A 22,266-nucleotide genomic window follows, 5' to 3' on the forward strand; every position below is an offset into this window, starting at 1 on the left:
CACACACACACACACAAACACATTTGTACACACTCGATATAAACGAATTTAGCCCCAGGGGGAATTTCGCAAAAAAAAAAACGAGTGGAAAAAAATCGCAAATGATTTGTGGCAAATTTTTTGTTGCTGCTTTATTTGCTTTTAGTTTTTACGTATTTCGCTTTGCCCTGACTACTTGTTGTTGTTGTTGTTGCTGCTCTTGCTGCTGCTGCTGCTCATTAGTGCCGTTTCTCTGTGTATGTATGTATGTAAGAGTGTGCGTGTGTGTGACTCCGCTTTGCATGCCCCGCTTCCCCTCTTCGACCTGCTTGTCTATCCTTTTGCCTCTTTTGCATTTTGTCAACTTGATTTACGCGCAAAGCATTTTAGCTTGAGTGTTTTTTTTTTGTTCTCTTTTCCTTTTTCTGTTTCATTAATAATAGTTAATTTTCTTTAGATTTTCGCTATCTTAAACTTTTTTTGTACTATTTCTTAGCTCACCTGTTTCTTTTGTTTGCAAAATTTGTTTCCTTTCCTTAGTTTTGTCACAAAAAAAAAATTATTCCAAATGTTTTTAGCTGTGAAATCCTTTCTTTTATTTTTTTGGTTGCGCTGCTTCGTTGAAAGTTTATAGTTGTTATTCCTTTAATGCTGCAAAGAGAAAAAAAATATTTCAAATATTTAATCAGATATATTCAACAAATTTAAGTTAAAGTTGTAAGAGTTTATTTATAGAAAAGTGATACATCTTTAGTCGAAACTAGTTGATTAAGAGGTATCCTGAATGCAACAAAGCTATCTTGGAATGTAAAACCCATCACTGTTACCAGAAGTAAATCTTTCTTTCACCTTTGGTGAGTCAAGCTTTAAAAATGTTATATGTATATGTGGTCTAAGAATTTATGTGTCATATTCATTTTGGTAGTTTTACATACAATACATAAAGTTTTACTCTTACTACCTCTCGCTCTCACTCACTCTCTATCTTTGCCTGCCACTCTCTTAATATCTATTTTTGTCTCCCTCTATCTTTATAGGTTAGTTATAGGTTGACATACGAATCTATACGAAGACGTGTACAGGGGAGACAGATTGACAAATTGCCGAGGGCTATACTCTCTCTATTGTTGGCTGATCAAAAATATGTCTACTTAACATACTATGCCTTCTTCTACTTCTAAAACATGTTTCACCAATATAATGATTCCCTTCATATTAGCTTTTAATGTAATAAGATATGGTACAAGAATATATTATTTATGTGGGAATATGAAGAAATACTACTATTTATTTTAAGATTTATATTTATTATAAGTCAAAGTAATAAGTTTATATACAAATAGTTATATTTAATTATCGTGACTAAAAGAAACCTAATATGCCAAAGAAATGGGATTCCTTATAAAATAAACGAATACTAAACAAAATCACCAATCCAAATTTCCCAATAGTATATCTAACTGAATACTCGAACTGTATCTGTAAAATTGTAAGCACATAATTGAGGCTTTCTTATAAGATCAACGGCCCAATAAATCTGCGAGTTAAAATCCACTTTTAGTTCAAATTAGCTAATTGACAGGCCATAAAAGCGACTTAGACGCCATTAAAAAAGCCACAAAACACCCAAAACCCAGCCCAAAAGCCATTAAAAATAAACAAACAAACAAATAACTATTTTCGGCTGCTAGCCGGCAAACAAGCCCACAAACAACAACAACAACTATTAAAACGATAACAGCGATAACTATGTGTGTCGCATAAACAAAAACAAAAAACAAAGGCAAAGCAACCCGAAAAATGTACTCCGCATGCAGGTCTATAACATCTATGCATATTAACTGTATAACTGCTATATTAGAGCATGTATACATAAAACACATACACTCACACAACACACACACACACACTCTGTCATATACACACACACACACACATGTGGGTAGCTAACACTAACCTCAAAAAGTTTATAGCGCGCAGTTGCAGCGGCGTGTAGACGAAAAAATTTGCAAATTGCAGCGGCGTTTGCTACACACACACTCACACACATACACAAGCGCACACAGGCGAATTTGTAGTGAGAGAGCGAGCAAGCAGCGAGAGACACTAATACACTTCAGCACAATTGCACGTGCTCACAGTAGCTCACTCACACACACACACACACATGCACACACGGAGAGTTACAGATGCAGACACCCCCGCGTACCGTTTGATTCCTCAGCTACATCAAAACTTTTTTCGTTTATTTTCTTAGCTGCAATTGCAAAATGCTGCAAACGTTGACAAAATTTGATAAACGCTTTGCATTAAGTATTTTGTTTGCTAATCAAAAATATTGGCGGTTTCTTGACAGCTGCTGTAGTTGCCGTTGCTGTCGCTATTGCTGTTGGCTTTTTGGCTTCCTGGCAATGCGTTGCGTATACGCCGCGTGTATCACGCACCCACACACATAAACACAATTTCAAAATACGTTTTGTTTATACAATATTCTTGTTGTTGGCTTTTATATTTTGTTTGATTCGTTTGCTTGTTTCTATTTAGTTTTGCGCCTCAGCTACATATTCCTCTTTTTCCGTTTCTTTTTTTTTTTCTTTTTAGTTATTTTATTGCTGGCAATTTGCACGCAGTCTGCGCTCTATGTTACAAGTACTCGCGTACTCTCTATATATAAACCGTGTGCAGCTTTTTATTAGATGTCGACGTCGTCGTCGTTGGCGGTCGACGACTGCAGGCGGCAGCGGCACGAAAATCGAACAAAATGTCAAAAAAAACACACTCACACACTCGCACACAAACGCGCACACTAAATCGTAAGTACAACAAACCGAATCCGATTCCGAAACCAAAGCGAATCGAAACGAAACGAAAAGAAACTCAGCGCAAGGCGCAGCGAGGCGATGTCGTCGTTTTTTTTTTTATTGTATTTTATCTGCTTTTTTTTTATTATTTTGTGGGAGCGGAGCGCGCGCCAACTTTTAGCTATGGCTATGGCCACGAGTCTGGGGGTCTCTGGTCTCGCCGCCAACTACAAATACAATGTCTACACACAAAAAAAGCAAAAAGCAGCGAGCGGCGAGTAGCGAGCAAGTCTCTCTCTCTCTCTCTCTCTTAAAAGCACACATACACAGGCACGCAGGCAGGCCACAACTCACTCACACATTGATACACGTGCTCTCTCTAAGCTTTTTAGTCAAAACAATTGCAAAATTTTTTAACTTTTTGCCGGCGGGTCGAACGTAGGCCCCCAGCTGTGTCAGTGTACATGTGTGTGTGTGTGTGCAAGGCACAAGTTTGTTAGTGTTGGTGCAGTCGCTCGCAGTGCTTGCTCACACTTGTACTCGCTCTCTATCAGTCTCTTTCCATGCTGTGCTCTCAGCTTGTGACGCTCTGTTGTCGATTTTCTAATGTTGCGGCAACAGCACTGCTAACTGCGCTGCTAGCGCAGCTGATTTTAGCGCGTGCTGCTGCCGTTGCTGCCGCTGCCGCTGCCACTGCTACTGCTGCTGCCACTGCCACTGCTGCTGCTACTGCTGCACTTCGTGTGCGCTCGCTTTATCGTGTTCTGGTTTGCTCTCTTTTAGTTTCGTCTGCTACTATTTAAGTGCTGCTTAGGATTCAATGCGCTGTTAAAGCTGTGAAAGTGTAGTAGAAATGCTAGCTACTCCTATTTATGAGGAATATATAATATAGGGTATTAAAGCCATTTGTGTTTATTGAATATTCTTAAAAATTCTAGAAAATAAACTTGGTATTAATTTAAATACACAAATCTTCATTAAATGCCACTTGTGCTAAGACTAGCTCATAAATCACTATCTATCTCCCTCCCTCCCATGTCAATGCCTATTTCATTCTTTATGCCTTCTACAGCTCGACCTCTAGACCTGCTGCTGCTGACCAAGCCCCCTAGCGCGGCCCACACTCGAGCCGTTTTTTTGGGCAATCAGTTAAGAACGACACCCACATTGGCCACAGACGGACAGACGGACGGCATATTGAAGTGTAATCGCCCCGACGCTCGACACTCCGCCCCACTTTAGTTGTGCGCCCCGCCTCCCAAATTTATAGTGGCCACGCCCACACGGTCTCAGGCACTTATCGTGACCAAAGAACCGAAATTTGCAATTGTTCATTTGATTTTGTTGTTTTCCGGGTTGACGTTAAATGTAGAAAAAGAGAGATAGAGAGAGAGAGAGAGAGAGAGGGAGAATCTATAGGCGGGGGTGGCAGCGACAGAGGCTAGATTGACAGGTGCTAGCGGTAGGGGTAGGGGGAGGGGGCAGAGTGGGGGAGAAAGACACATGTACAATATAAAGTAAATTATTGTATGATGTGTATGCAATATTTTATAAATAAACAACGAATTTTTTTGTATAAACAATCAAAAAACAACAGGAAACAACAACAACAACAATGCTTAATAAGTACGAAACAAGTTGAGCATGCACAAAGGTGGGGGCAGAGACAGGCACAGAGACAGACAGACATACATATATACATATATATATATATACGCTTGTACATAGGTCAAAGAGAGTGTGAGAGAGAAAGAGAGAGAGGGAGTACAATAAAAAAAAAAAAAGAACTAAAATATCTACAACTGCTGACAACGTCTCGTTTCGTGTCTTTTGTGCCGTTTTTGCATGTTGTTTACTTTCGTTTCGCCTTTTTATTTTTATTTCATTTTTGGCAACGCTGCAAAAACAACAAAAACACAAGTTTAAATGTGATTTTAAGACATGGGCAAAAAAAAAGGCAGCACAAGTACAAAAAAAACAACACAGATGAAGAAGAAGAAGCAGTAGATGAAGCAGCAGCAAAACCCATCAAGAAAGAAACATTTTTCATTGGCTGGCTGATTAAATACTCTGGCGTCTTATAGAGATAGACAAATGTAGAAGAAGAAGAAGAGAGGTTTGACAGTTCTTTAAGTTTTAGTTGAGAATATCAAACTCTACAAAATAGTTTTTATAGTTTAATATGCTTTATTCTATATACTCTTGCTTTTATTTTGTTAAATATAATATAAAATTAGCTGACTTGTGTTTATTTAGTAACAGCGACTAAAGACACGTTTCTATATTAAATGTCAGCTTGATAACTGCTCAGCTCAGCCAGTTCACATAGGTCAGCTGAGCATATCTAGGCGAATCTCATAGATTTGATCAGGTGCGTACTTATACTCTACACTTATGAGGCGCATACACTCTTATACTACCTACAGCCTAAAGGTAGCATCATAAAAGTTTACTTTACTCAGACTTGTATATGCATATCAAATTTGTATCTCAAAGATACCCAAATGCATCCGCAAGATACGCAAAGTGGATGTTTGCATTGTCTACTTGGCATTAGTAGATACTTAATTTTAGACTCGCTGTGCATTGTTGGCAGCACTTTTGAATGTATCTTTAGCTGCTGCTAAATGTATCTGTATCTATGTATTCTATGTGTGTGTGTGTGTGTGTGTTTGCATCTGTATCTATGCTCGTGCACTTGTTATTGCGCTTGCATTTTGCATGTATTCATTTTAGTTCTGCTCTATGTATGTTTCATTGTTGTTGTTGTTTTTTTTTAGGTATTTTCCTGCCACTGTTTGGCTTTGCCTTTTGGTTCACTCACCTATCGATTTGATTTTGTTTACGTTTCGCACCTGGCATAAAAAAAGAAATACAAATAGAGTGCAATATTGTGACATGCCTGCTGAGGTGAGCCGAGCCGAGCTGAGCTGAGCTGAGCTGAGCTGAGCTGAGCTGAGGCGAGTTGATAACAAATGTTTCCTATTTTTATTTATTTAGTTTTCTTTTATATTCTTTTTTTTTTTTTTTTTTTTTTTGGTTCTTGTTCATTCACAATTCAAATAGTTTTCTAAAGTTTGCTTTGATTTGACATTTGATTACACTTGAAGCAATTTTTCTGTTGTTTGTTTTAATCTATTTATTTAGTTTTGTTTTGTTAGTTTTACTTCAATTATTTACTTTACGCGCTTATCTCAAATGTTTGCAGCTTGTTTTTTACAGTTATATATAGCCGAGGCTGATAAGCAGCGTGAATATATACATATATATATATATATATAGCAGATTGATAATGCTTTCATTTGTACCTCTAATTGAGTGCTATTTGATGATAATATAAATGATTTTAATTCAATTGCAACTAGTTTAAGCCAATTGCCAAAAAATAAATAAAATAATTAAATATAAATCTTAATGGAGATGTGAAAGTAATTTAAACGAAATTAATGAAAACACATTAAGTATAAAATTAGTCGGGCGTTACTAACTGCAGCATGCTCTATTCTATATACCAATTGGTATATATCATTCCTGATAGACGAACGGAATAATAAACTGAGATCAGTGACTATTTTATAATAAATTAAATATAAATATGTCAGTAAAATTTAATTAAAAATTATTTAAATAATAATATACAATATTCAAGCACATTTAAGGCCCTCAAACAAATTCTTTTTGTTTCATTAGCCTGCCACAATTTTGGCCGTCTTTTGTCTCGCTGTTGTCTGCACGAAAGGCAAAACTTTGCCTTTGCCTTGAATTAAAAACATGTTTTTTTTCCCTGCTCATTAGGGGAGGGGGCGGAATGAGGTTGCGCCACTTCACATGGCCTAAGTTGAGGGGCTTGGGCAACGTTTCACAGAGTTTGCTTCAATCAGTTGCACGTTTTCACTTTCAGGCAAAGCTCACAGAAAAAATTACGAAAGCAAAAAAAAATAATAATAATAGTAATAACGCAAATAAAAATTAAAAAAAAAAAAACAGCAAATTAATATATCTTGCGAGGTAAGAGCAAAAGTCTAAAAAAAATCTAGCGGGAGAGAAAAAAGTAAAAAGGGAATATATTATAGAAATACATATACAGAAAAATCGATGCTAAAAGACAATTTAGTAAATGAGAAGTAAATATATTATATATGCAATTTACTTGTTTTTAAGAATATAATTTAAGCCAAGTACAGTTTTTACTTATAGAGCTACAGTTTTTATGACCTGCCCTTACATGTATTAAATATTCTTAAAAAGCAATTTTATTATAATAAATTTTATAATAAATAAAAAAATAAAATAAATTAAATAAATAAATAAAATCTTATTTTTAGATAAACAAAATAAAAATATAATTGTATATTTTAATCGAAAAAAATAAATACTTAATGCTCAAATATATTTACAATGGCTGAAATAAAAATAAATAAAAAATAATAATAATAATTATTATTGTTTATGCTTTTTGTATATAAACAAAAGCCGAAATTAAATACGTCTACAATATATATATAATGTGAATTGCTAGTCCATTGACTAAATTATTTGATAAAATAAATTATTTTATATGCATACATATATAAAATATAGCCAGACATTATTTTAATATGCTGTCCGTTTAAAGCTGTACAATTAACAAAATTATAGACGACGTATACTTAATATTTAAGCGTCATTACTGCACTTAAAATTATTTGCATAGTATATCTGCTTTATTTTATATATACATATTTAAATATATATTTAAAATCTAATACAACAAATAAAAGTATTTTTAGATTATTAAATTCAAATACCCATATAAATACTGTGCGTATGCGTAATATGTAAATATCACACTTAGGTATATACATATATATATATATATATAGTTGTATATATCTATGTGCATACCTTTTGCAACAAATTCCTATTAAATGGAGTCACGAGGGCCACTCCAGACATTGCAAAACTATGTCAGAAAGAGAAGAGAGCAGGGCGGGACAGGGCAGGGCAGGGCGGCTACTGAATGGGGGTCGTAGAGCTGGTAACCCGAACCGTGGGCCATGCTGTCAGCGCCGCCCACTCTCTAAATAATCCTATTACTTACATGAATGCCCTTAGACAAATCCCAGACTAAGATGGGACACAGAATGTTGTTGCTGTTGTTGTTGTTGTCGGTGCGTGGCCTTTGTGCAGCTTTGCCTCTCACTTTGCCGCCAGGTGCGTGCGGATTTTCACACTTTACGCATGAGAGCGTGAAAAGTGACAGCTCTATGCAGAAAGAGTGTGCGAGTGAGCGAGAGAGATGGAGAGATTGACTTACGCACGGTTGCATTTTGACACCTGTCAAATGACAAACTGTACCCGCTTAGCACTCTCTGCCCTATCCCACTATCCTCTCTCCTCTCTCTCTCTCTCTTTCTCTCGCTCTCGCTCTGACTAGGTTGGTATTTTCTGGTATTTAAGTTGTTCGTCGTCGCTGTCTTTTGTCATTTTGTCAGCTGAAAATCTATATACTAGTTCGCTAAATTGCATTTTCCAGCAGTCGGTTAAGTTAATTGCATTAGACTCGTTTGACACGTTGCTTTATGTCTCGATTACAGCTCACAAATGGGCCAAAAAAACAACAACAAAAATACTAAGCAGCTTCCACTGAATATCATGTTAAATATAAGAAGATTGCGAAAAATACCAAAGGCATGCCAAATGGAAAACTATAAGAGGAGCTTCAAGCGACTAATACTAGGCTCAGAGTAACGTAAAGCTCATTAAAGCTTTGTGAAAAGGCAGTTTACAAGAATGAAAGTCAGGCATGAGCTCTACGAAGTTGTAAACAATTTGCGCTGATAAAAATAACAAATAGATTAAGTGGATTAAGCATTAAATACTAAAGCACGTGCATGCTTTTTAAGACTCGTAAAGCTCTTCAAAGTATTAAAGTCACTGCCAGTCAGCCCATTTAAGCTTTTTATCAGCTTTAAAGCTCTTGAAAGCCCATGACAACTTCCTTGCAGATAAATTCCCTGCTATTTGTTATTATTTTCAGTATTATATTACTCAACTAAATTTTAATAAACACTTCAGCTGAGATCATTTGCATGACTTGAACGGAATGCCTTAAGTCAAAGTGTGTAGCTTCTTTTTTTCCCTGTAGCTCATTCAAATGGCATTTACCAAATTTTACGACAACTTCAAATTGTTTTCAAGGTAATATTTTCAGGTAATTGGACAGCTTTAGCTACTGTGCATTTCGCTGCCCGTCGAAACGTCAGTTGGAGCCATGTTTAAGGCCTTTTGCCAGTGACAGCCTTCAATATAAATCAGGCAAATGTGAAAAACTCTGCAGTCGAGGCAGAGTGTGAGGCGCCTCGCTCACAAAGTTGCTTTTTGCCAGCAGCTTCAATTCTTTATTGCCATATGGGCGTGGCAACTATTGTTGAGGCTCAATTGTTGGCGTTGCTATTGTTGTTGTTGTTGGTAAAAAGTGCACTTGTGTGTGCTTATTGCTGTTGTTGCTGCTGCATTCGCAATTGTAGCAAGAACAAATGGCATCAGAGTGTAAGAATAAAGAGGTTGAGAGAGAGGGGAGAGAGGAGTGCAGGAGTAGCATAAAGCTCCTCATCAGATTTTCATATTCATGCGTATTTTATTTTAAAAGCTATTGTTCGCCTCGTTTACTATTCCAGCTATATACATATATATATATATATATAGTATATATTTTATGCTGCAGTTTGTTTAAGAGTCTTGTTGAAATGGAATCAAATTTCTTTCAGCAACTACTTTTATAGTTTTCTCTTGTGGCAAGCTAAGCTCTTATTTTTGCAGAACACGAGAAACCCAACTGAATTTGAGAATATATAGAGAAAAGCTGGCCGAGTCTATAGCAACTCGTGAAATGTATTTAAATAATTTAATTCTTTTGCCTGTGGCTCTTTTATTTATGGCCTGGCATGGCAACCGACGACATGTGCGCATAGCAACTGCAATAAACCCTTTTTCGCGGCTCACAAAAGAAAAATGCATGCAGCGCGAGGTGAACAAAGTGCAGCGGCCCACGAGGCGTATGAGAAATATTACGCATACGCCTACATGGCCGAGCTGTTTTTTGATAGGCTGTTGACATGCAGCTTCTCTCTCTCTCTCTCTCCCTCCCTCATTTCGCTTTTCCCCATTTATATAAAAAGTATAAGTTAAAGCTATATATTATATTGCAAGGACTGGCCACGCCTCTGTTTTTGCGAATAAGTGGAGAGGGCTTAAAAAATAGATATATATATAAATAATGCAAGTAAATATAATTGGAGAAAGCTTAAAAAATGTATTTATATATTTATACGACAGTTAAAAATAATCAGAATAAAAGCAAAAGTTGCTTAAAGATGTGATGAGGCATTTGTTCATTTGTGAACTAGTTAAAAAAAAAAGCTGTAAAAAATAAAAATATTCAGAATTAATTTTAAATAGTTTGAAAATACGATTAATCATACCATTCATTTGCGAACTAGTTCTAAAAATATGTAAATTATACAAATTAATGAAAGCCTAGTTTCAAATTGTTTTTAAGCATGTATATGCAAGTCTTGTTCATTTGTGAACTAGCTCCAAAAATATTAAAGCAGTAAAAATGTTAAAAATTAATGAAAACATCGTTTCAAAATGTGCCTAAGCAAGCCTTGTTAATTTATGAACTAGTTCAAAAATTATATAAAATATAAAACTAATCAGAAATATTTAAAAATTTGCTTAAATATATATTTAGACACTTTTCAGCCATCCTGATTTATTTGTGAACTAGCTCAGATTTAGTTAGCCAATTCAATAGTTCTTTATCTTCCTCAAATATGTTTTCAGGTCTTAGTTCAAGTTATCTCAGTTTGCCCACAACCGTTTCATTAATTTCAACAAGTTCCTCGCTTTTTTTTCGCAATTAAAATATAATATAACAGCTTTCAGGTATGACAGATCCACCCCCATCATATTCAGTTGAGCTCTAATTAAGCACTTCTCGTTTGGCTCTTGTAACTGTTTCGCATGCGGAAAGCTCACGTAACTCTATTTAGGCAAAATCTGTGGCACAATGCGTCGCACTGCAAGTGAAAGTCATGAAAGCAAATATAAACAACAAAAGCAACAACAACAACAACAACTACGACGACAACATCTAACCCCGCTACGTGTAGAATGTCAAAACACACACAAAAGCGAAAATGTGCACGATGTGCGGGCCACAGGAAGCGCGGCAGACAGTCCCCAACTCAGCCCCAGCCCCAGCTCAGCCCCCCCCAAAGCTAAACCCTAAGTGGTGGTGGTGGTGCTGTGGTGCAGCACTGGTTGGCCATCATTTGGAGTCACCCGCACGTTGCACGCGTTGGCCTTGCTGCCACACACACACACACACACACACACACATACAGTGGGGCAAGCAGTTAGACATCGCATACTATTTGCGCGCCTCTGCCTAGCTATGTGGCGTCTGGGGGCATTCAACTTGCAGCAAATGAAACAACAAAAAACAGAATTAGAAAAAAAATGGAGCCTCGAAATGCTTTTGAAGTTGTCAAAAGCCAGCCAAATATGAATTTGACATATACGTGTTACACAGAGAGAGGAGTAGAGGAGTAGAGAGAGGGGGCGCAGGCACAGTGCCAACATTCTAAAACAAAGCCTCGCACCTTTGCCAAAGCTCACTTTAAGCCAGATGAAGAGAGTATTAAAGGGCTTGTGAAAATACATAAAAATGAAGAGCAAATGCAGTTGGAAAAGCACTAGAGGGATGAGGAGAGGAGCGAGGACGGATGGAAAAGAAGAGAGATAGAGGTAGACAGAATATTGAGTATAAAGAAATGTGAGGAAACAAATAGAAAAGAAGAGTTGGCTACAGTGGGAGCTGATCTATCAGATTATCAAGAGAATGTATTTATTTTGGTATAATAATGAATTATTTTGCTTCATTCATTCATTCATTACTTTAAGAGTTTTGGCAATAGTATAATTTAATATTTTATTAGTTTGTCAATGTAAATGCTGGAAAGCTTTTTATTTAATTATTTTTTATTAATTAATTATTTATTATTGAATATTGCATATACTTCTGTATTAATTTATTAAATTCAAATGTATATTTTTTATAGTTTTTTTATTTTATTATTTTTATTTTTCTTTTACTGTTTTTTTTTTTTTTTTTTGTTATTTTTATTTATTTCTTTTTTTTTCAATTTTTTTATTTATTTTTTATTTATTTATTTTTTCATTCTTTTTGATTTGTTTTATTTTTTCTTGTTTTTGTTTAAAAAATTTTCAAAAATTTGTTATTTTATTTATCATTATGTTATCATCATAGATAAATTATTTATTAAATTATCAAAAATTATTATTATATAAATATTTAATCATTTTAATTTAATAATTAAGAATTAATATTAATAATTTAATAATTAAATTAATAATTAATAATTATTTAATAATTAAGAAATTTATTAATTTAACCAGATATATATTTTTTTAATCATTTTAATTTAATTACATTTATTTATTTATTTAATAATTATTATTTAATATAATCATTTGATGAACTTAAACATATATATTAATTAATTAATTGTCATTTTTATAAATTCCTATATCTAAATCTCTTGACTTTTATCTCTTCAAAGCCTAATTATTTTTTACCAGAACATGTCGTATATCTCTTACGAAAAATGTTCGACAACGTACAGAACCACCCTCTTGCCCTCTCTCCCTCCCCCCTTCCACTGCCACACGAGCAAAAACCTTCGCTGGTCAAAAACAAAATGAAAACGATTTTACAATGTTTTTTGATGTTATAGACATGAAGAAAAACAAAAAAAAACACTGACAGTTGCCCAGCTGCCACTCCCCCTGCCCCCTGCCAGCCCCTATGGGTATTTAGCCGCGGGTAATGATATGTCACGTTTGCTCTAGACTCCGCATCTATATACGATTCGATTGCTCTATGTAGTTGCGCTCAATGACAATGCAGAAAAAAAAATGGGGAAAAAGAAAAGAAATTTTTGGTGAAAAAAAATGTGGAAACAGAAAATGAAAATTTCGCAGCAGCTGCAATAAAATTAACGAAATGGCATGGAAAAGAATGTAGCCGAAAAAGCGTAAGAGAAGACGAAAAAGAAAAAGCACAAAGTGTGCGGTTTTCTTTTTTTACCCTCTTTTTTTTGGATGCCTCTCATTTCGGCTCGTTTAGGTGGTGCGGGTGGTGCTGCTGTTTTTTTCGCAAGTGCTGCTGCAGCTGCTGCTGCCAACTGCCAACGCAGCGGAAATAAAAAACAGAGTAGAACAGGGCGAACAGAGCAGAGTAACGAAAAGAGAAGAAGAAGACAACTAAAACATTAAAAACGATGCACATGAAAGTTGTCAATAATGACAAGACTTTAACGCATCTATGAATGTAGGATCCATGGCAACCTAGAAATATAACTTAAAGGCAGGAGAATTGATAGAGCTGTTTGTGTCTAAGTTTAGTAGTCTGCCCTATGTAGAGCCCCTTATTATAAACACTAAAAAATACGAAACTCACTTCTAATCAATTAGAAACACTAAAAAAAATACTACAAAAAAAACTTTCTATATTTTTTAGTAGCTCAGTGGCAGCTAGAGGGGATAGCACTGTAGCTTCCTATCGATACTTGACTATAAAACTATCGATACCTAACTATAGAGTTGTTAAGTCATCGAGAGTCTGCTAAACTGTCATGAACCAAAGAAAAAGAGAAATCAAACCGAAAGGATAGACGTATAAATAATTAAGTTAAAATTGAAATAAACAGCTTGCAGCAACTTTTTTTTTCAAATTTTTTATAAAAAAAAAAAAACTCCTAAATAATATTATTAAAATAAACTATTAAAAACACCTTTATATATTTGTAATTTTTTTGAATTTTTTTTTTTGAATTTTTACTATGATTTATTGTTCAAATTTATTAAGAAAAAAATAAATAGAATTAAATGAAAATCTAACTTTTCATAATTTTTACAGTATTTAAAATGAAGTGAATTACTGGATCAGCATTAGATTTAGTCAATTAACTAAACTAGGGTGACTTCTGCCTGATTTACATTCCACACACACGCACACGCATATTATCGAGATACACATATACATATGTATATGAAGTGGGTGGCCAATGGTAGATAAACCACTTGAAATTGCAGCTACTTGCAATGCGTGGGTGGCAGGCGTAGCAAATGTCTATAATACGTACTGCAGACAGTCAGTCTCTTTCACACTTACGCACACAGGCATGTGCGTGCGTGTGTGTGTGTGTGTGCAGACCACAGTCGTTGGTCTGTCATGTCAAATGGATGCTGAGTGACCAACCCGTAAGCCCTGACCCCTCGCACTCTCAACCCTGGGCAGAGGCTCTGCTGCTGCTGCTGCCATTTGCTGCTCAAATTGTATGGCGTCAACTGTACTTTTATGTACACGCACACACACACATGCACAGACACGCATGCAGACACACGTATGCCCATTTTTATGTACGAAATTTTATTTCAATTCATTTAAAAAATATGTGTAATGCTTCCTCTTTTTGCTGTTCGCTCATCCTTTCGACTCTTGTGCTTCGATTTTCAATTGCCAGCCGTAGCAGCAGCAGCAGCGGCAGCGGCAGCAGTGCCACGCCCGCTGACCACAGCCCACTGGCCCCACACAGCAGAGTTAACGCTGGGGTGGGTGAGTGCTTGGGTGCCATGGTTATTTACCCTTTCTCGCTTTCCCCGCCCCCAGCCTCAGCCTCAGCTGCTGCCTCAGCCTCTGCCACGGCTCGCGCAATTTTTTCAATAATTAATTTTTTGCGCGTAAATGCAATTTGCATGTATGTAGATGAGCCACACACACACACACACACATACACATTTATATACTGTATATAGAGTCTCTCTTATATAATAGGCGTTTTCATATTTTCATTGCGTGCTTTTTGGCGCGCATTGTCGCCATCTCTCTCGCACAATGCGCCGCTGACCACTGGCGCTCTATCTATTTCGCTCGCACAGTTGATGCGTATTTTAATGCTTTGCATCAGTCTGTACCATTTTTTTTTTTTTTTTTTTTTTTAATGATTACTCTTATTTTTGCTATTAAATTGCGGTATCAAAGAATTATATATGACAGAGCATACCGAAAAACTTTTGGGGCGTGGGGCAAAGCTATCATAACTATTAATATGTGGTTTTTTTATGGATCTGTGACATTATCAATAAATTCGAGAATAACTATTTTTTTTTTTTGCGGCAATTATGATTTTGCAATATTCATAGGAAGTTTATATTCTCGTAGAAATATTAACATTCTCTAAATAAATATATAGATTTTATATATTTGAGTAATATTTTTGTTGTAGATTTTTATAAATATTTTATTTAATATAATAAATCATTTATATTTTGATTGAAAATAAATATTATTTGAACGTAAATTATATAATATATAAAAATTAAATAAATAAAAAAAAAATAAATATATATAAAAACTATATATATATATATTTTTTTTTAAGTTTATATTATATATATAAAAATATATATATTATTATATATTATATTTATTTATATTATATTTATATACCTAATGCTATATAATTATCAAGAAGTTCTTGTCTTTCATATTGAAAAATAAAAAGTCCCGTACTTACCAGTTGTTCAATCCCAAAATGTTTGATTTAGCTGTTCTTCTGTTCGTCTCTAATTCCTGTTCCAAGGATTATACCGAAATGGGGAATGTTGTTTTTGTTTTAAGTATTTGTTTATTTGGCCCAAAAAACTGTTTGTTTTTAAATTCTCAAATATGTTGGTTTTTATTATATTTTTAGGGTTGTGTGTTGTGGGTTTTCAATTGAATTCAATTTTCATGATGTTTATCATAAATGTAATACAATTTAATATATAGCTTAAAATGTTTTTTATTTTTGTTTTTTTTTTTTTTTTTTTAGATTTTTCTGAATGGTTTTTTTTTTTGTTGTTCCTTAATTTTCTTGCTGCACTACGAATAATTTATTTACTTTGAAAATTGTTTTTTTTTTTTTTTTTTTTGCCACGATATGAATATTTGCCTTTAGTTTAAATTGTTTTTTGTTTTTTTTTTTTTTTTTTTTTCGTGATATATATGTTTTTATATATATATTACCGATATATATATATACCTCTCAAACTGTCTGGTGCTTTCCTTAGCCAAAACACACACTAAATAGGGTTTGAACCCTTTTTCATATTTTTGTTTTTCCTTTTGTTTCTTCTTTCTTTTGCTTCGTCTTTTTTTCACTTTTTCAGTTCACCTTTTTTTAGTTTTCATCAAAGTTTTGAAAAATTGTTTTTTAGCTTTTGCTTTGCTCAAAGACTTTTTCAGAACATTTTCTTTTTTACGAACGTAAATTTAAAAGACGAAAATTGAAAAACCGTAACACAAAAGTTTTTAGTTCTTTTTTTTATAATATATTTTAATGAGACACAAAAAAATTTAACAAATTTTGGCTATTTTGTTTTTTGTTTGCTTTTGATATTGGTTTTGCTTTCTGCGTTTTGTTTTTGTTTGCTTTTGCTTTTGGATTTGGAATTTGACTTTTGATTTCTTATTTTTGTTTGCTTTTTCACTTCTGCTGCTGATTTTTTTTTCGGTATTTTTCTGTTTCGTTGCTATTTTCTATTTTTGTTTTGTTTTAATCTGTCTCTATTTTTTGCTTTTGTTTCAGTTGCTGTTTTAGTTATCGGTTTATCGGTCTATCGGTTTATATTGTTGTTGCTTTTGTTTGTTTTTGGTTATTTTTGTTTGTTTTAAGGCTATTTCGGTTTCGTTTCGATTTGTTGCTATTTTTGTGTTGTTGTTGTTGTTGTTGTTGCTGCTGTTTCTGTTGCTTTGTTGGATTGGTTTTTGTGTTTGGTTTTATTTCGGGTTTTGATTTTTGTGTTTTGTATTTATTTTTGATTTTCTTATTTTTGTTGCTTTTATAGTTTTATTTCGTTTACAGTTATGTTATTTTTCTTGTATTTGTTTTTATTGTTACGTTTCACTTTCTATTATTATTTATTTTATTTTTATTTATATTTTGTATTATAAATTGTTGTTGTTGCTTATAATGTTGTCGGTTGGTTGCTGTTGTTTGTTGTTGTTGCAGTGGTTGTTGTTGTTGTTGCTGTGTAGTAGTTGTAGTTGTTGTTGTTGTTGTTGTAGTATTCCAAATTTTGTTGTGAATTTTGTTTGTTAAATTTTGAGAAACTAACTAAAAATCACTTTTTGTTTTATTTTCGCTTAAAACTGAAATAAAACTTTAATATACTTTTGCTTCTGCTCTTTTTCCGTTTCTTTGTTGTTGTTGTCGTAGATTTTTTTTTAATATTTATAAATTATATACAAATAAACTGTTAGAATGAATAAATTAAAAAGTTATTAACTGATTGCACATGAGTTATATTTTATATTATAGATTATTATTATTATTACATTTGTAATTGCATTATTATGATGATTTAGTCTTAGTATTATATCATTATTTCGTATTATTATTGTTATTATTATTATAATTAACAAAACAATATTTTTAATAAGTATCAACAACGTTTTAACGTAATCTTTAAAAATGTTCCAAACAGTCAAAAAGCACCTGTGACGAGAAAAGAACAAAAATCGATTAGAAACATTGTTTTCCTTTTAAGCCGTCGGTAATTGTGAAGGCCGACGGCACTTTATTAATGTATTGTAATAATATTCTTTATGTTGTTTAATATTTTCCAACTGCTCTAAATGATTTATCAATATTTCAACAATTTCTATGCCCAATTCAGACAATCGCATGTTATCGTAATCGATATCATTCTGTGTGCCTTTGCCTTCACTTCCTGTTTGTCTAAAAAAGAAAAAAAGAAATTCAGCCACATGGCAAGCACGCACAAATACAACCACAGACAATTTGCTCTCCTGCTCTCTTTGTATTGACTACACAGCGGCGCTACACAATAAACGAAACGAACTAAGCCCCAGAGGCACACGCAATTGTCTAAGCTGGGCGCTCGAGAGAGCGAGTGGCAGAGAGAAAGAGCGCGAGCCACTGGCAGGATAACGGCATAGACAAAAGCAATAAAACAACAACAAGCAGCCGAGTATTGGAAATGCAAAACTAAAAGCGAACAAACAAAAATTTCAAGTTCAAAACGCCGCTGTTTGCAAAAATGGGGGTGGGCCTGGCTGACTGCGCCTTGAGTGGCCAAATAACAAACAAATAAAACGTATGAAGCATTGCGGTAAAGCAGCAGCGCATATGCAAAAGTGCAAAAAAAAAATGCACGCACACACACGCACACACACAAATTGTGATACAATCTAAGGCAGAAAAAAACAAAGAGCGAAATGTTGAACGCGCTGCCGCCGGCGATTGCAAGCACATAAACACATACGAATACACACACACATGCAGCCACACGCCTTCAGTTTAAATAGACAAATCTGTCAGCTAAAGAGCGCATTTGCATTTAAATACAAGCGATTAGATGACGTACAATGCTCACGCACACATACACATTTATACATATGTACATATGTATACAGACCGACATTTGTACTTATGGGAACAGTTGAAATAGATGGGCGAAAAATTGGCGAACCGCAACAAGCCATGAATAGAAGATACTCAATCACTAGACAAATCCATATACAAACATGCACATATGTACACACATGCACACACATATCTATGTATTCTAATACATGTGTGTGCGTTTGGTCATTAATTGAAACTGTTTTTCTGTACTTATTTTTAGAACTCTTGCGCTCCTCTCTCTCTCTCTCTTTCTCTGTTTCATTTGGTTTTGCACATTTTCATTGGCTTTTTATTTGCCAAACAAAATAAAACTTATTCTCAAATGCATTTTTGCATTTAATTGTTTCAAACACTTTCAATGCTTATGGCTCAAACTATTTATAAGTTTTAGGTATTTTATATACAATTCAGTTTTTATTTTTCGTGTGAATTTTAAAAACTGTAACTTGTATCTTGTATTGTATATTTGTTTATAAATAGTCTTAGGTGTTTTATTCACAATTTAAATGCAATTTTATACATTACATACATCAGTATCTTGTTTTAAACAAATGTATATTTTTAGTTTGATATACGATTTCGTTATTATTATTTACGGTAAAGTTGTATTTATTCACAAATTATTTAACATTAATTTTTAAGATATTTTGACTTAATAATTTTTTTAAATATTTTATTTGGTATATGTTAACAGTTTTTATAGTTCATATACAAGATATGTTAGGATACACACATGTATTTTATAAGATATTTCTTTGATTAAAATACACAAATGCTTTCTCTGGATCTCTTGCACTAAAAGCATATTTTAACTTATGATTATATGTATGTTTTATAAATTTAATTATAACTTTTCATTTTATATATTTATTTATTAGATTTATATCTATATATCACATATGCAAATTTGTGTCCTTCCTAATCCTTATAAGCATGTTGTACTGTTTTTTACTTTTTGGTATACAATATATGTAGTTATTTTACAGTATTGCTTAAGACACCGAGAGTTATAGCAGTTTTATTTTAACAAGCACTGTTTCAATTTTCAATATCCTACAATTCCATGGTCGCTAATCAAATAAATATCTCAATAAATACATGCTTAAAACTCAATTTGATGCACTTTATCAATTTCAAGACATTCATCACACATACGCACACACCCACACTGAGAGGATATTTGTATAGATAAATTCGCAACACTAAAGTTGAAGAAGGAACGAAACAAAACACACAGTAAATAAATAAAACGGACGAACGAGACGAACAACGTGAAATGTAGGAAGTGAAACTGAGTGTATCCCAGAGTGAAGCTGATGTATCGGCATCTCGGCGTCTCGGCAGACGCAGCAGAAGACGAGAAATTGTAAGGCGGAATAAGATGAAGATATGCAGACAACGGCAGAAACGGCAACACAGAGAATCAGAACACACAGAAAACAGAGCACAGAGCACAGAACACACAACACAGAACACACTGGACAAAGCGAAGACAAATTTAGCGCGAAAATGTTGTTGACTGAAAAGTTTTGCGCGACGCGCGCTCTACGAAACGCACCGAAAACGGCCAAAAAGATGAATATGTGCAAAAATCTTTTGCATACGCTCAAGAACCCCATGAAAGCGAGCGGCCAAGCCAAGCAGCGCCGTTGACGCTGGCAGCGACAGCGACGCCAACGACGACCGCAACTGGGAGAGCGCAAAAGAAATGGAAAAATACGAAAAAAAAATCATGTATATCTGTATGTGTATATATATTAAGCTAGCGGGGTGTGTGTTGGGGGCGGCTACAACGACGACGACAGAGACTTTGAAAGAGCTTTTTTACAGACGCGCGCGCTCAGACCGCAAAAACGAAACGAAATGAAACGAAGCGAGCGCAAAAAGACGACGATGACGACATCCACGACGCTGCTGCGGCCCCCACAGACACACAGCCAGAGAGATACTCACAGCAAAAGCAACGAGAGCAGCAAGACTCGCATGTGCACATGTGAGCGGGTGTGTATGTATGTGTGTGTATGTGAGAGAGCGCACAGACAAAGGCAAACAAAGTGTATAAAAAGCAGCGCTGAAAAAAGTTTTTTGCAAAAAAGCAACTTGGAGGTGTATGCATACATGCATGTATACATTTGTGTGTGTGTGTGTGTGTGTTGGTGTAGATATACAATCTGTTGTCTGTGTTGGAAACTCTCTGTGCGTGCTTGTCGCGCGACTGCTGCTGCTGACGCGCGCGTCGCTGCTGGCGTCGCGAGTCTTTATTGTCAGTTGGAGGCAAAGTTGTTGGTATTTTGGGTGGCTCCACGAACAGCAGCGCAGAGCAGAGCAAGGGTTCACATTAACAGCGCCGTTGTACAGGCTGTTTGTGCGCGTGTATGTGTGTTTCTGCCTATGTAGGTGTGTGTGTGTGTGCAGTTGCGACAGGTCTGACGTCTGAGCAGCGTCTCCTCTTGCGCTGTTCCTTTTGGCGCGCAGCGCGTGAAAGTGTTACGATTTGAAAATTGCCAAGCTTAGAACTGGGTAAATCAAGTGCAACGCAGCAGGAGCATGTGACGGGGCGGGGCGGGGCGGGGCGCCCGGGTCGGGGATGTGGCGCGCCTTTTAAATTTTTGACATGCCACGTGCTGCATGTTGAAACGAGGCAGGAACGAGCATACCAAGAGAATGCCAGCTGGAAATGCTGTTAGGAGTAGCTGCTAGAAAAAAGAAAAATAGAAATACATACAATGCACAGATGCCATAACTGTGTAGAATGTATCTCACATGTGACTTTATAGTATCTATGTGCTTAAATAGTATCTTAATGCATTTAAATTTAAGGCTTTAACACTTGAAGTATCTAATTATATTTATATTTAAGTTTAACAAGAAAATAATATATTGGAAACTACAATTTTATGACCTATAGAAATTCAGCAAGCTTTACCTATTTATTTAGGATACACTAAATTATGTTTATACTTTAATTTTCACTCGATATTATTCTCTCGAATTGCTGAGATCCAGGTAACCTTTGCTTCAAATATCAAAAATTGTCGATTTCTCTAAGCAAGGCTGGGAACCCTATAGAATCGCAGTAGCACTTGCTCCAGCTGTCACATTCATTTCCCAAACAATTCCTAAGGAAGTTCAGTCAGACGACCTAGTCGTAAATTGCAGCTACATATTATATTATACAGTTGGGAATTTGTCGTAAACGAGAAAAAATTGAACAAAGTGTAAAAACTGCAAGTGAATCGTAATTCAAATTGACAATGGATCCCAACGAACCAACTACAGACTGCATCAAGCGCGCCGTGGAGCAATGCAACAAGATTGAGACCTCGCTGGCCGGCTGCCTGAAGGTGCTGCAGCAGAGCTGCCTGCCCCATTTGCCGGACGTATTGGATGGACGCCAGACGCCGCCAGATGAACTGTCGCCCGATCGCAAGCTCAGCTATACCGTATGCGAGGGCAAGAAATCGCCCAATCTTATCGAGGTGGACGAATTGAGCGATGCTCCCGAAACATCCAATATGAAGTACATGCTGAAGTGCGCGGATGTCAAGCTGCAGAATGTCCTGGCATCGCAGCAGTGCATCATCAAGCAACTGGGCGATGTCCGCAACATCCTGCGCGAAAAGGACAAGCACACAGAGGAGGCCTACAAGCTCCTGAAGCTACCAAGGGATTAACTCACCTCTGTAGAAAACAGTAGAGCATAAATGAAATAAAATTTAGTTTTTTGGCTAAATACAGTGGACACTCTTAATGATGGACAGGGCATGCTAGAAAACTAGTTTGTAATCAGAGTGTGAAGAGGGAGGGCTCTGTATCCCATAATGTATTTGAAAGGCGCATATATTAGACGCACTCTCTGCTCTAAAGCTCTTTAGCTAATTTATTCCAACCAAATTTAATTTGTTATAATAGAAGTCGACATTCTCTTTATAAGTAAACATGTT

General features: G+C 35.2%; 2 protein-coding genes across 3 annotated transcripts in view; one reads left to right on the forward strand and one right to left on the reverse strand.

Moving 5' to 3' along the window:
• Positions 1-15,619, reverse strand: part of jim (zinc finger protein jim) — a 35,799-nt gene extending 20,180 nt beyond the window's left edge. For both annotated transcript variants that reach the window (XM_018101608.3, XM_089259347.1), the window contains exons 1-2: positions 15,428-15,619; positions 481-630 (exon numbers count right to left, since the gene is read on the reverse strand). The gene's annotated coding sequence lies outside the window, so the exon portion shown is untranslated. The remainder of the gene's footprint in view (positions 1-480; positions 631-15,427) is intronic.
• A 5,782-nt stretch (positions 15,620-21,401) lies between these two features.
• On the forward strand, positions 21,402-22,055 carry LOC149091432 (uncharacterized). Its single transcript, XM_089260220.1, has one exon. It carries the CDS (start codon positions 21,577-21,579, stop codon positions 21,994-21,996), a length of 420 nt encoding a protein of 139 aa, XP_089116346.1. The 5' UTR covers positions 21,402-21,576; the 3' UTR covers positions 21,997-22,055.
• The last annotated feature ends 211 nt before the right edge of the window (positions 22,056-22,266 follow it).

The sequence above is a fragment of the Drosophila navojoa genome, chromosome 4, assembly GCF_054131105.1.
Source record: "Drosophila navojoa isolate 15081-1374.11 chromosome 4, UAZ_NAV_1.0, whole genome shotgun sequence".
Taxonomy (NCBI): domain Eukaryota; kingdom Metazoa; phylum Arthropoda; class Insecta; order Diptera; family Drosophilidae; genus Drosophila; species Drosophila navojoa.